At 56.7% G+C, this 13,466-nt stretch overlaps 1 protein-coding gene across 1 annotated transcript in view; it reads left to right on the top strand.

Moving 5' to 3' along the window:
- The first annotated feature begins 3,161 nt into the window (after window positions 1-3,161).
- IRS1 (insulin receptor substrate 1) overlaps window positions 3,162-13,466 on the top strand; it is a 58,780-nt gene continuing 48,475 nt past the window's right edge. Inside the window, exon 1 of the mRNA XM_062192929.1 lies at window positions 3,162-6,988. Coding sequence (XP_062048913.1) covers window positions 3,239-6,967 — 3,729 coding nt within the window. The 5' untranslated portion in view covers window positions 3,162-3,238 and the 3' untranslated portion in view covers window positions 6,968-6,988. The remainder of the gene's footprint in view (window positions 6,989-13,466) is intronic.

Raw genomic sequence — 13,466 nt, 5'->3', positions numbered from 1 at the left:
TTGGAAGATCATTGTAAAATACCTGGGAATTAAACTGGTTTTCCAGTCTACCTCCGCACAGGAAAGAGTACCTTGCTTCCCACGGAGGAACGTTTCTTTCATTTAGGTTTGTTTTTTTTGGTTTTTTTTTTTTTTTTTTTTTTTTTTTGAGAATAAGGAGGGGGTCCCTTGAAAAGCCAGTCTGTGCATTCGAACTATTTCCCTACAAAATGGGATCCTCCTCCCCTTCCCCCGCCCATCCTGCGCTAAAGCTAAACATCAAACCTGCAAAGCGCCTCTGGCCTCTCCTAGACTACACTGTTAGCAGTAAACAACCGATTTGTCTCTTCTTTGCCTAGGGTCAACTGCACACTCTCCCACCAACTTCTGCCCCCTACGAAGCACTCCCTGCTCTCAGGATGTCGGTCTCTGCGGCTTCGCTCCCCTACCCCAGTAGCTGCTATTTATAGCTCTGCTGTAGTGGGCACGTGTGCCCACAGCACCCAGCCGTCAGAGGCGGAGAAGGGAGGGTGTCCGCTCAACTCTTGTCCTCAAATTATACATCCACCAGGGCAGAGGCGGCTGCGCCCCTGCAGGGCAGGGGAGAGGCAAGGGGAGAGCAGCCCAGGCTTCCGCTGCGGGCGGCCCCTCTGCAGATGCGAGAACCCCCAGTTCACGTACCGCACGCGACTGAATGGCGCCTACGGTTCTTTTTCTCCTTTTTTTTTTTCTTTTTTTACTACGCCTTGCAACCTACCTTGGTACCCTCACCCTCTCTCCCCACCCCCGCTGCAGTGCAAGCCTTGAGAGACAGGCAGCCCCGCCAATCAGCAGGTTGCCCCAGGAAACTCGCCCCGCCCCCCACCCCGTATTAGGCCGAGGCGCACTGCCCGGCTGCCCAGTGGGTCCTGGCCGTTGAGCATGGCCGCTCCCCCTCACCCCCGCCCCGACCGCTGCGTTTCCTCTACGCGCATCCCGCAGTGCGGGACACCCGGAGGCTGCGGAGGGTCCCGGGCGTGGAAGGGGCTAGGAACCCCCAAGGGGCCAGGGATGGGGTGGGCAAAGAAGATGGAGCTAAACGGAGTGACAGGCGTCCTGTTTGTGAGGACCAACTGCTTGTTTACGGGTCAGGTCAAGACGCACAGGCGCGCGCACACGGAACTCCGTGGACAGGGAGCCCGCACAAGGTTAACCGAGTGAGGGGCGCTCCCGCTTCTCGGGGGCGACCCATTTTCCTGCACACTCGGGCTGGCTCCATGCTTGCTGTCTCCCGATTGTCCTTGTGGTCAAGGTGAAAAATGTACGCGGTAGTTGGTTCCATGGGTGTGGAAGCTTGCGTGAAACATGCCAGCCAACAGGGCGGGCCCGGGAGGGTTTTGGCCTTAGGAGCCCTGTGCAACACCTTTTAAAAATCACAAATACACTGCAGAGGATGACGGGGGGCATCCCACAGCCTCCACGCCCTCACCCCTAGGTGTGGACACATCCCCTACTGTGGGCAAGCAGGAGGGAGACATGTGGCGTTTTACATTTTCCTCTCCAATTGAGGCGCCTCCTGGGGACCCCGTTCTCCCCCTGGAGGCACCATAAGCCCCCCACTCGCTGCCCTAGGGCGACCCTCCGTTCCTTTGAGGTCCCGCCGGGCGGCAAATCCGGGGATTCCGAGGCTGGCCCCCCAAGTTCCTCAGCCAACCTCCCGGAATGTCCTCGCCAGGGCCTAGCACCCCAAAACCCAGATTTTTCTATGCCGCTGCGTGGAAAACATCCTTCCCCAAACACACACGCGCGCGCACATACGCACACACTCGGGGTCCATCTTACCTGTGGGTAACATCCAGCCCAGCCCCAGCCCCCCTCTCCCAGGCCCTCCCACGCGGGGCCCCGGAGCCGCAGTGCCCACCCCACCCCCCCGCCACCCCCCACCCTCACTCCTGCGTCTTCCCGAGCTCGCCCCCCTCCCGTTTTCCCAGACTCCCCTCGCGCGCCCGGGTAGCCACCCAAACACCCCCGCCCGCGCCCGCCGCGGGGATCCCTGCGGGCCGGGGGCGCCCTGCGTGGCGCGCGGGCGCGGAGGCGCTGCGCCGGGGCGGCCGGCCGCGCAGGGGCGCTGCGGCGGCGCGGTGTAGAGGCCGGGCGCGGGCGCCGCTGCGGCACGGCCCGGGGGCGGGGAGGGGCGGGCGCGGGGCGGGCTCGGCCGGGACTGGAGAGACCCAGGCGGGAGCCTCCCGGCGGCGGCGGCGGCGGTCCGGCTGCCGAGCGCGGAGGCTCCGTCACGTGTTTTTCTCCTCCGAGGGAGACGGCGGCGCGGTCGGAGGGGGCCGGCGCGCAGAGCCAGACGCCGCCGCTTGTTTTGGTTGGGGCGCTCGGCAACTCTCGGAGGAGGAGGAGGAGGAGGGAGGGGCGAGCTGCGGCGGCAGCGCCTCGCAGGGAGCGGGCGTCTTCCCCGAATCCGTCCCCAGTCGCCCCCCTCGCCGCCTCCCCTGCCGCGGAGCGCGGGGGCACCGTCCCCGGCCACCCCGACTGCCCGGTAGCTCCTCGCGTGGAAAAGCCACTTTCTCCGCCCGCCGGGATGGGCTCGCGTGCGGGCTGCGGAGGACGCGTCCGCGGGCGGCGGCGGCAGCAGCAGCACCAGCAGCAGCAGCCGCAGCGCCGCGGTCTCCGCGACTGAGCTGGTATTTGGGAACTGGTGGCGGCGGGGACGGTGGAGGGGGGGGTGAGAGGAGGCGGAGGAGGCGGCGAAGGAGGAGGGAAGAGCCCCGTGCAACGTTGGGACTTGGCAGCCCGCCTCCCCCTGCCCAAGGATATTTAATTTGCCTCGGGAATCGCTACTTCCAGAGGGGAACTCAGGAGGGAAGGCGCGCGCGCGCCTGCAGGGGCAACGCGGGGACCCCTGGCCGCGGCTGCCTCGCTGTGCCCGACTTCAGCCGGGCCCGCAAGCGATGCATCTCGGCTGCTGCTCCTCGGCCGCGGCAGCTGCGCGGACCCTCGGATCTCGGAGGAATCGGGGCTGCGCTCACCCCGGACTCACCGCCTCACCCCTGCGCCCATAAACTCCGGCCCGGCTCTCTGCTTGGCGCAGCCCCTGCGTCCTTCCTCCGCTGCCCCTCCCCGGCTCGGGGGGGCGGCGTGGATTTCGGAGTCGGGGGGGTTTCAGCTGCCTCCAGCCCTGTTTGCATGTGCGGGGCCGTGGCGAGGAGCCTCCGCCCCCCACCCAGTTGTTTTTCCGCTCCTGCCTCTGCTCGGCGGCGGCGGCGGCAGCATGGCGAGCCCTCCGGAGACCGAAGGCTTCTCGGACGTGCGCAAGGTGGGCTACCTGCGCAAACCCAAGAGCATGCACAAGCGCTTTTTCGTGCTGCGGGCCGCCAGCGAGGCGGGGGGCCCGGCGCGCCTCGAGTACTACGAGAACGAGAAGAAGTGGCGGCACAAGTCGAGCGCCCCCAAACGCTCGATCCCCCTGGAGAGCTGCTTCAACATCAACAAGCGGGCTGACTCCAAGAACAAGCACCTGGTGGCTCTCTACACCCGGGACGAACACTTTGCCATTGCGGCAGACAGCGAGGCCGAGCAGGACAGCTGGTACCAGGCTCTCCTGCAGCTGCACAACCGCGCCAAGGGCCACCACGATGGGGCCTCGGCCACCGGGGCGGGAGGCGCTGGGGGCAGCTGCAGCGGCAGCTCTGGCCTGGGCGAGGCTGGAGAGGACTTGAGCTACGGGGACATGCCCCCAGGACCCGCCTTCAAGGAGGTCTGGCAGGTGATCTTGAAACCCAAAGGCCTGGGGCAGACAAAGAATCTGATCGGCATCTACCGCCTGTGCCTGACCAGCAAGACCATCAGCTTCGTGAAGCTGAACTCGGAGGCCGCGGCCGTGGTGCTGCAGCTGATGAACATCAGGCGCTGCGGCCACTCCGAGAACTTCTTCTTCATCGAGGTGGGCCGCTCCGCCGTGACGGGCCCCGGCGAGTTCTGGATGCAGGTGGATGACTCCGTGGTGGCCCAGAACATGCACGAGACCATCTTGGAGGCCATGCGGGCCATGAGCGACGAGTTCCGCCCTCGCAGCAAGAGCCAGTCCTCCTCCAACTGCTCCAACCCCATCAGCGTCCCCCTGCGCCGGCACCATCTCAACAACCCGCCGCCCAGCCAGGTGGGGCTGACGCGCCGCTCACGCACCGAGAGCATCACCGCCACCTCCCCGGCCAGCATGGTGGGCGGGAAGCCAGGTTCCTTCCGGGTCCGCGCCTCCAGCGATGGCGAAGGCACCATGTCGCGCCCAGCCTCGGTGGACGGCAGCCCGGTGAGCCCCAGCACCAACAGGACCCACGCCCACCGGCATCGGGGCAGCTCCCGGCTGCACCCGCCGCTCAACCACAGCCGCTCCATACCCATGCCTTCTTCTCGCTGCTCGCCGTCGGCCACCAGCCCCGTCAGTTTGTCGTCCAGCAGCACCAGTGGCCACGGCTCCACCTCGGACTGTCTCTTCCCGCGGCGGTCGAGCGCCTCTGTGTCCGGCTCTCCCAGCGATGGCGGCTTCATCTCCTCCGACGAGTATGGCTCGAGTCCTTGCGACTTTCGAAGTTCCTTCCGCAGTGTCACTCCCGATTCCCTGGGCCACACCCCGCCAGCCCGCGGCGAGGAGGAGCTCAGTAACTACATCTGCATGGGCGGCAAAGGGGCCTCCACCCTGGCCGCCCCCAACGGTCATTACATTTTGGCTCGCGGTGGCAATGGCCACCGCTACATCCCCGGGGCGGGCCTGGGCGTGAGCCCCGCCCTGGCTGCGGAGGATGCAGCCAGCGCCGCCGACCTGGAGAATCGCTTCCGGAAGCGAACTCACTCGGCGGGCACCTCCCCTACCATTTCGCACCAGAAGACCCCATCGCAGTCCTCGGTGGAGTATACAGAGATGATGCCTGCCTACCCACCGGGAGGTGGCAGTGGAGGCCGACTGCCCGGCTACAGGCACTCCGCCTTCGTGCCCACCCACTCCTACCCCGAGGAGGGTCTGGAGATGCACCCCTTGGAGCGCCGCGGGGGCCACCACCGGCCGGACTCCTCCACTCTCCACACTGACGATGGCTACATGCCCATGTCGCCGGGGGTGGCCCCGGTGCCAGGGAGCAGCCGCAAGGGCAGTGGGGACTACATGCCCATGAGCCCCAAGAGTGTGTCTGCCCCTCAGCAGATCATCAACCCCATCAGACGCCACCCCCAGAGAGTGGACCCCAATGGCTACATGATGATGTCCCCCAGTGGCAGCTGCTCCCCTGACATTGGAGGTGGGCCCAGCAGTAGCAGCGGCAGCAGTGGCGTCAGCGCCGCCCCTTCCGGGAGCAGCTACGGCAAGCTGTGGACCAATGGGGTAGGGGGCCACCACTCTCACGCCCTGCCTCACCCCAAACCCCCTGCGGAGAGCAGTGGTGGCAAGCTCTTACCTTGCACAGGTGAATACATGAACATGTCGCCAGTGGGGGACTCCAACACCAGCAGCCCCTCAGACTGCTACTATGGCCCTGAGGACCCCCAGCACAAGCCAGTCCTCTCCTACTACTCACTGCCAAGGTCCTTTAAGCACACCCAGCGTCCGGGGGAGCTGGAGGAAGGTGCCCGGCACCAGCACCTCCGCCTCTCCTCTAGCTCTGGTCGCCTTCTCTATGCTGCGACAGCTGAAGATTCTTCTTCCTCCACCAGCAGCGACAGCCTGGGTGGTGGATACTGTGGGGCTAGGCCAGAGCCTGGCCTCCCGCATCCCCACCATCACGTCCTGCAGCCCCACCTGCCTCGAAAGGTGGACACAGCTGCTCAGACCAACAGCCGCCTGGCTCGGCCCACAAGGCTGTCCCTGGGGGATCCCAAGGCCAGTACCTTGCCTCGGGTTCGAGAGCAGCAGCAGCAGCAGCAGCAGCCCCTGCCGCACCCTCCGGAGCCCAAGAGCCCAGGGGAGTATGTGAATATTGAATTTGGGAGTGATCAACCTGGCTACCTGTCTGGCCCTGTGGCTTCCCACAGCTCTCCCTCTATCAGGTGTCCACCCCAGCTCCAGCCAGCTCCCCGAGAGGAAGAGACTGGGACCGAGGAGTACATGAACATGGACCTGGGACCCGGCCGGAGGGCAACCTGGCAGGAGAACACAGGGGCTGACTTGGGCAGAGTGGGCCCTGCACCTCCTGGGGCAGCTAGCGTTTGCAGGCCCACCCGGGCAGTGCCCAGCAGCCGAGGCGACTACATGACCATGCAGATGGGTTGTTCCCGCCAGAGCTACGTGGATACCTCCCCAGTGGCCCCTGTCTGCTATGCTGACATGCGGGCAGGCATTGCTGCCGAGGAGGCCAGCCTGCCCCGGGCCACAGCGGCTGCTCCTTCCTCATCCTCAGCAGCCTCTTCTTCCCCCACTGAGCCTCAAGGAGCAGCTGAACTGGCTACTCGCTCCTCCCTGCTGGGAGGGCCACAAGGACCCGGGGGCATGAGTGCCTTCACCCGGGTGAACCTCAGTCCGAACCGCAACCAGAGTGCCAAAGTGATCCGTGCAGACCCACAGGGGTGCCGGAGGAGGCATAGCTCAGAGACCTTCTCCTCTACACCCAGTGCCACCCGGGCGGGCAACACGGTGTCTTTCGGAGGGGGCGCTGCAGGAGGGGGCAGCGGCGGCAGCGGCAGTGAGGATGTGAAACGCCACAGCTCTGCTTCCTTTGAGAATGTGTGGCTGAGGCCCGGGGAGCTGGTGGGAGCCCCCAAGGAGACAGCCCAAGTGTGTGGGGCTGCTGGGGGTTTGGAGAATGGTCTTAACTACATAGATCTGGATTTGGTCAAGGACTTCAAACAGCGCCCTCAGGAGCGCCCCCCTCAGCCGCAGCCTCCCCAGCCTGTGCCCCCTCATCCTCATCCGCCCCTGGGCAGCGGTGAGAGCAGCTCCACCAGCCGCTCCAGTGAGGATTTAAGCGCCTATGCCAGCATCAGTTTCCAGAAGCAACCAGAGGACCGCCAGTAGCTCAACTGGACATCACAGCAGGTGCGTTTCAGGGTGTCAGAGTCAGAAGACAAAACTGCTTGGAGCCTTGTGTCTGAATTCCGCTCTTTGCCTCTGCTCTTTCCTGTTTCTTCCCATCATTTCCTTGGGAGAGAATGCCCTTACAGGAGGCGGGGAGGGGTAAGGGCGGAGGGGGACGGGGGGGGGGGGGGACACAGATGCTCACCTCGCCGTGACACCTGGCAAGATAGTCAAGCAAATGTGTCGGCACAGCCACAGGAGGGTTTTTTTTCAGTTGAGAATTCCCAAGTACGGTACTTCTGGTGGTATTTTAAAAACTTACGTTCTGTAATACCACTTCTGAGGTTGGCAAAGTTCATATATAAAATCCTTGATCTCTTCATTGAAAGGTTCAAGAATAAGAACTTTCTAGGCTTACATATTTAGAGAGAAAGACTTATCTGTGATCTCTTGAGAAAGTGATTATGGGTGACGTTTTCTTTTTGTTCCTGGAGCAGGACTTAGGGTCCACCATCTCATAGGCATGGCTGCTTTTCTCCGGGATATACAATAAGCTGCATGTACCTGGGACCCATTAGGAGTTGAGTTAGGGAAGTTCATCCCATCATGTCTCTTACTGTTGTCTCCCTCCTTACACTGCGACATCCTACATTGGGGGGCTGCTTTATATCTTCTGTGAAATTACTTAGCATTTTTTGTGTTGAAAAGAAAGCACATTAAGTCAGGGAAATGGAGGTTGTTTTGTTTTGAACTGAATGTGGGGACTAAGCCGTGCCCTCTTCACTTTTAGGATGTCTATTCCTTTAAGATCAAAGGCAGATGCCTCAGTGACTGTCAGGAGTTGGCGTTAGGTCTTCTGTGGTTCAGGCTGTATTGAAAATGAAAAACACTTGTAACAGGACATCAGCCTGCACATCATTCTGTTGAGCCTTTCTTCTGGTGGTCATAATTGTGGGAAGAAGAGAGGAGTATAGTTTGCAAATAATGTGATGAGTTGGCAATGTGGAAGTTTCCAGCATTTGGAAATACTTTATTCTGACAAACTGATTACCTTGTGAATGTTATAAATACTTTGCAGAATGAGTTTAAAATAGCATTTATTCTTCTTACTATGTGTCCATTCATAAGAAATTAATTTGTGCCTTGGGTTCCTATCAATAGGCATTTGTTTATTTGGTCACAGTCTGCTTGATTCTGTATCTACTATTTGACATCTATCATTTTCTTTTTGTAGAATAAGTTATAGGTTTATCTTTCAAACTAAGATTTTAGGTTATATGTTATAAAATGCATTTACTTGATCAGTATTTATTTCAATATTTGTTTTCATAATTCACTAGAAAAGATTTAATTATGTATGTCAACGTCAACAGTAAAGATTTTGGTTATTCTCAATGATTTTTTGGGGGACTCTGGATCTTTGTGACACCAACCATTTACATTGTAAAGTGCTTCATTTATAAAGTAATGAGAATCTGAAGGAAACAAACCTAGCATAACCAAGATTGTGGTTTGAAAAGAGATGAAAGGAGCAGCTAAGAAATAATAAGTATTTCTCACCTGGTTTTTAAAATCTGCATAGGTTTCTTTTGTAGAGTAGAATAATGTTAGCTCTGAAGAAAACTGACGACCAGATAGAATTATCGTATTAAGGTTTGAAGTAAATGCCTGCTTATGTAGAGCATACATTAAAAAACAAAACAGTTCCTCCCCTACACCCCAGATCTCCAGCCTTCTATCCTTAGCTTTCTTAGGGAAACTTCGTATTCGGGAGTGATCATATAATCACATCCCTAATAATCCTGAATATCAATGGGCCATGCTTTGACTGCTCCATGCCAGAAAAACACGATGTGTAGTTGTAAGACGTAAAGTGTGTGTGTGTGTGAGTGTGTGTGTGAGAAGTGGGGCACCAAATGCCACCTGGCACATTCACGTCCCCAGTTCTGCCCACTGGTCTTTGCCCTGTTGAGTTTAAAGATGTTATTTGATAGTTCTCAGCGGAAACAGAAAACGAGCAGACTGGCAAACAGCTTCTGCTCAGCGTGCGTGTGTGACTTTCAGAAAACACCCTTTTCCTAGTTTGCTCAGCCAGCAGCCGCCCTCGCCTCCGGTGAGGCCCCACACAGGGGGAGAGGCACTCGGTGCGGGGAGGGGGTGCCCCTTCTCCCGGCCTCTCCCCTGAAGCCCCGGGCTCCACAGCCTTCGCCGGGAGGGAGAACCCTGCGTGCAGCTCGGTGCCCCGGCCTGGCCGGACCACCTGGCCCAACAGCCATCCCCGGTTCTCCGCTGGGCGCCCTGCGCGGGCCGGACCCTCCGCGGCTCCTCTCCCCTCCCAGCGCGGGGCCCCTTTGTTTCCTGCCTCTCGCCTCCCTGCTGCTTTTCGGGGGCTCCCAGCGTGGAGCCCTCCGCCCAGGGGGGCACTGCGGAGAGCCCGGGGAGGGCCTCTGGGCCGCAGCGGACGCCAGCCCTCACCTCCGATCTTGCCTTTCAGCTTGGAGACGGCGGCTGGGCGCACGGAGCAGGCTCTGGCGGAGCCGCAGACCCCCGAGCCGTCCCTTTCGGGTTTTGTTTTGCGTTTTTCGGCTTTTGTCAGCGCCCTCCCCTCTTAAAAACAAGAAGAACGTGGCCTTGTCTCTTCCCGTGACTCTGCCCCCTTCCCGTGGCTCCAAGGATTCCCGGCCTCCACGACCCCCTCGCTGTGTGGCCTCTCTCGGCCCGGGCACCTTCCCTCGTCCCGGGTCCCCTCCGCTTCCTGCCTTCCTCCCTCTCTCCTTGGCTCTCGGCTTCCCCGTCCTTTCTCCTAAGCCCCCTTTGGCCCGGGGCGGGGGCTCTGCAGCGAGGCCGCCCGCGAACCTCCAGCCCCCGCCCGTCTCGGGTCGTCCGGGGCGCCCGGGCCCCTTCCCGGGCCGCAGGGTAGGCGGCGGCGGCGGCGGCGGCGGCGGGGTGGCCACGAGCCCCCCGGCGGGCGGGGCGGCCGGGCCGTGATTGGCCTCCGCCAGGACCAATCAGCGCGAGGGATGGCCGAGCCGCGGCGGGCGCGGGGCGGGGGCCTGGGTCCCGGGGTCGGGCGGAGGGCGGGGCGGAGAGCGCCGCCTCCACCCGGTGTCCCTGCGGAGCCGGCGGAGCCGAGCCAGGGCCTCCCCGCCGCCCGGCCCCCCGGCAGGATGTTGTGCGCTCAGCCTCGTGCGTGCATCTAGAGCAGAATCCCAAGAATGAGAAAGTCCAACCAGCCCTCTGACAGAGGCCGGAAACACATACTTCCTCTGCTTTCTAATTGAGAAAAAGCCAGGCCCTGACCATGTGACGGGCCCCATTTTGTCTCCCTCCTGGCTTTACTATGGTTTACTAGGAACCCACGTCTCTTCATCTTCCTGCTTTGGAATCCGCCACAGCACGTGGTTGTACCCCGGCGAGGGGGCGGGGAGAAGACACGAGTGCTGTAGCCACGAGCTTGCCTTTTTGGGGTCATTCAAGGGGGGAAAAGAACTTGGCCTGCAGGTGCCCCAGGCTCTGAGCACAGCCCTGAGACCCGCAGTTTGCAGAGCGCTTGAGCCTGGTGAGCACCGGCGGAAGGGACACTCGCAGGCTGTGGGGACGCCCAGGGCTTGCCAGGCCGAGAGACCCAACATGTCCATGACCAGGGTCCGGAGAGGTTTGCAGGAAACACTGCTTAGATTTCCAAACAGGCGTTTGATCTTTGACCAGTGGTGGCCCAGCTGCTGTTGAAAGCGCCCTGGGTCTCTGGGGTTCACCCTCCGGTCACCAAAGTCGGGTGGGGAATGCTCCTAGGGGGGGTGGCAGATGTGTTCAGAGCTCGCCTGCTCTGTGCACCTCATCCACGGGAAGAAGCTTGCTCCCCAGCCGCCTGGCGCAGAGGCCACGGACGCATTGTCCTCACCGGCCTGCGCTTTCTCCCACCGGGGTACCCACTGGAACATCCGCGGTGAAAAAGGAGCTGAACCAGCGCTGCTCCGGTGTTGGTGCCGGAGAGAGCCTCCTGGCTTCTGTGTTGTTACAGAAAATTCAGAGCTTCGAACCATCTTTCTAATTTCTACCACTGTTTAGGTAGCTTTTTATGTTTAAAATATACAGTCCTGCTACTGTAATCAATTATCTGGGTGTCCCCTAAATACATACTCTCTCCAGTATTGCGTTAAAGGAAGGGCCTTGAATTCCCGGGGGAGGGGGGGGTGTGTTATCAAAATTCCTGGAAAATAGCTTTGTGCTATCTTGAATGATGCAATGGAAAAGGCAAGGCCTGGGAGCCAGAGAGCTTGGGTTCTAACACAGCCTGTGCCCTTCCCCAGCTCAGTGACCTTGGGTGAGTCACTTAATTTCCCTGGACCTATTTCCTCTTCAGTAACTTGAGAGCTTTGTTCTCAATTGTTCTAACCTCCTTTGCAGCTCTAAACTTAGGAATGTTTTGGAGAACATGACAGATATTCTTTAATGGGTCAGTTGTAATGAGGATTCTTTCTGGAGAAGCTGTTGACAGGGCTTAGTAAAACTGCATTGGAATATCCTGTTTTGTCCTGTTCTAGCCATTGGATCAGACACTGTTCATGGCCAGACTGGGGTCTGGTAGGGAAATGGTCTGTTTGGTTCAAGCATGATTTCAAACTTTCCTATCTGGAGGGGACTTTCTAGTTTTAACAGACCCGAAGACAAACCTTCCTGACTTCACCTATCTGTTTTTGGAAACATCTAGACTCACTCTCTATTCCTCACTTTTTAAAAATAAAAGGTATGTGGGAATGCAAGTCACCTGCTCATTGCAGCATCCCAAGGGCCACCGTCAGAAGCATCCCAAAACCGCAGAATAGATCAAGCTTTAACCAATGCGGGTCCCTGACACTCTTCTATGTTTACTGTATTAGAATTCACTCCTTCATGTGGGTGGTCTGTAAATGGATAATGTCCCTCATTTGTAAGGCCAGAATTCTCCAGTGAGGTATCTACTTAATGGAAAGGAAATCTGAGAAGCCAACTAGGGACTAGAGGATGTCTTACATGATTTTTGGTTTAGTTTTATTTTTCCCTACTAGATGGGTGAAGTAGCTTTATATATCACTTGCTGGCAAAATTAATGTTGTACAGCTTTTTGTGCTTTAGGATTTTGGATTAGTTCCTTGAGCTGTTTTGCTTCAGTGTCACTGTGGCTGTTGAATTGCCAGTATATTCAGAAGCTGCACACTTTGCACACCTCTATGTGAATTTCATACATCATTAGAAAAGCGTGTGAACTTTTTCATTCAGAACTCTACTAACTTTCTCTTTTCCAGTCTGCCTAGTATAGTCAGATTTCTTAGCTGAATAGCATATAAAGAGTTCCTTTTATTTGGTGGGTTAGTAATTGAGTATAATGGAATGCTTCGCAATCTTAAGGTTTGGTCTGGTTTTAAAGAAAGCCATTTCCTCAATTATTTCCTCATGTTAGAGAGTTACTGGAAATTGTATTCAAGGAAAATATGTGTATCTCCTTGTGAATTTCATTACTTTTGTTATCCTAATCCTTTTTTGCATGTAAGGTTTATAATTATGTAGTTGATTTATTATTTCATTACCTTGTGAGTATATAGCTATGTGACAGACTTTAAAAGGCTTTAAAAATGTTATTAAAACATGGTCAGAATGTGTAATCATATTGAATTTTAATTAAACGGAATTATATTTGAATATTGGTATGGTATAGTAATAATATACTAATTTCAAACTAATATGAAATAGTTACTAAGAGTTATTGTAAGGGTTGTATAAATGATAGGCTAGTAAGTATTATCTGTTGGCTTCTATTCTTATCTTACCTTATGGAAATGGTAGTATCTCTCCCATTTTTAATTCACGGAGAAAGGAGGAAGATGGATTAGGTAAATGTAAGATACTGTCATCCATGGTGAAAAGAACATTCTCTATTTTAATAACATTCTTGCTGCAGGCTCTGCTATAATCTATTGGTTGAAATACATTTGGTTGGATAAATGTTATTTGTGCTTCTTGAATGAGTCAGTGCTCTTTGAATAACAGAGCTTTTAAAAGTGATGTGTTTATGTTGAAAAGGCTACTTTTCTTTTTTCAACCCCTTTTCTGCGTTTTCATTCATGGTGGTAATGGAGTTGAATATGTGGGTCAGACGGCAGTTTGGGTTGTATTTGTTTAAACAGAGAGGAGATGTGGGGGTTTTATTACCTTGCCCTAAATGCTTTACTGAGTAAGCTGAGTTGCATTCACTGTGTTTCTTTTGCCCTTCTATGCTTGTTGTTTGTTTTATTACATGTTACATATGAATTCTATCCTTTTTTCTGTTGACCAAAAAGTGCTTTGATGTGAATTCTCTGATCCTCCCTGACATATTTAGGTCATGTTGCTGAACAGGATCACATAATTTTGAGAAGTTCATAGTTGGATTATGTTTATGGAAATGCTCAAAGTAGCATTATTTTTTTCAGGTGTATATAGTGTGGCCAACAAAGTATACTTTGCACAGAAAATCATGATT

Source organism: Lepus europaeus, chromosome 1 (genome assembly GCF_033115175.1).
Source record: "Lepus europaeus isolate LE1 chromosome 1, mLepTim1.pri, whole genome shotgun sequence".
Taxonomy (NCBI): domain Eukaryota; kingdom Metazoa; phylum Chordata; class Mammalia; order Lagomorpha; family Leporidae; genus Lepus; species Lepus europaeus.
The sequence above is the reverse complement of the archived record's forward strand: the minus strand, read 5'-3'. Positions and strand labels throughout refer to the sequence as shown.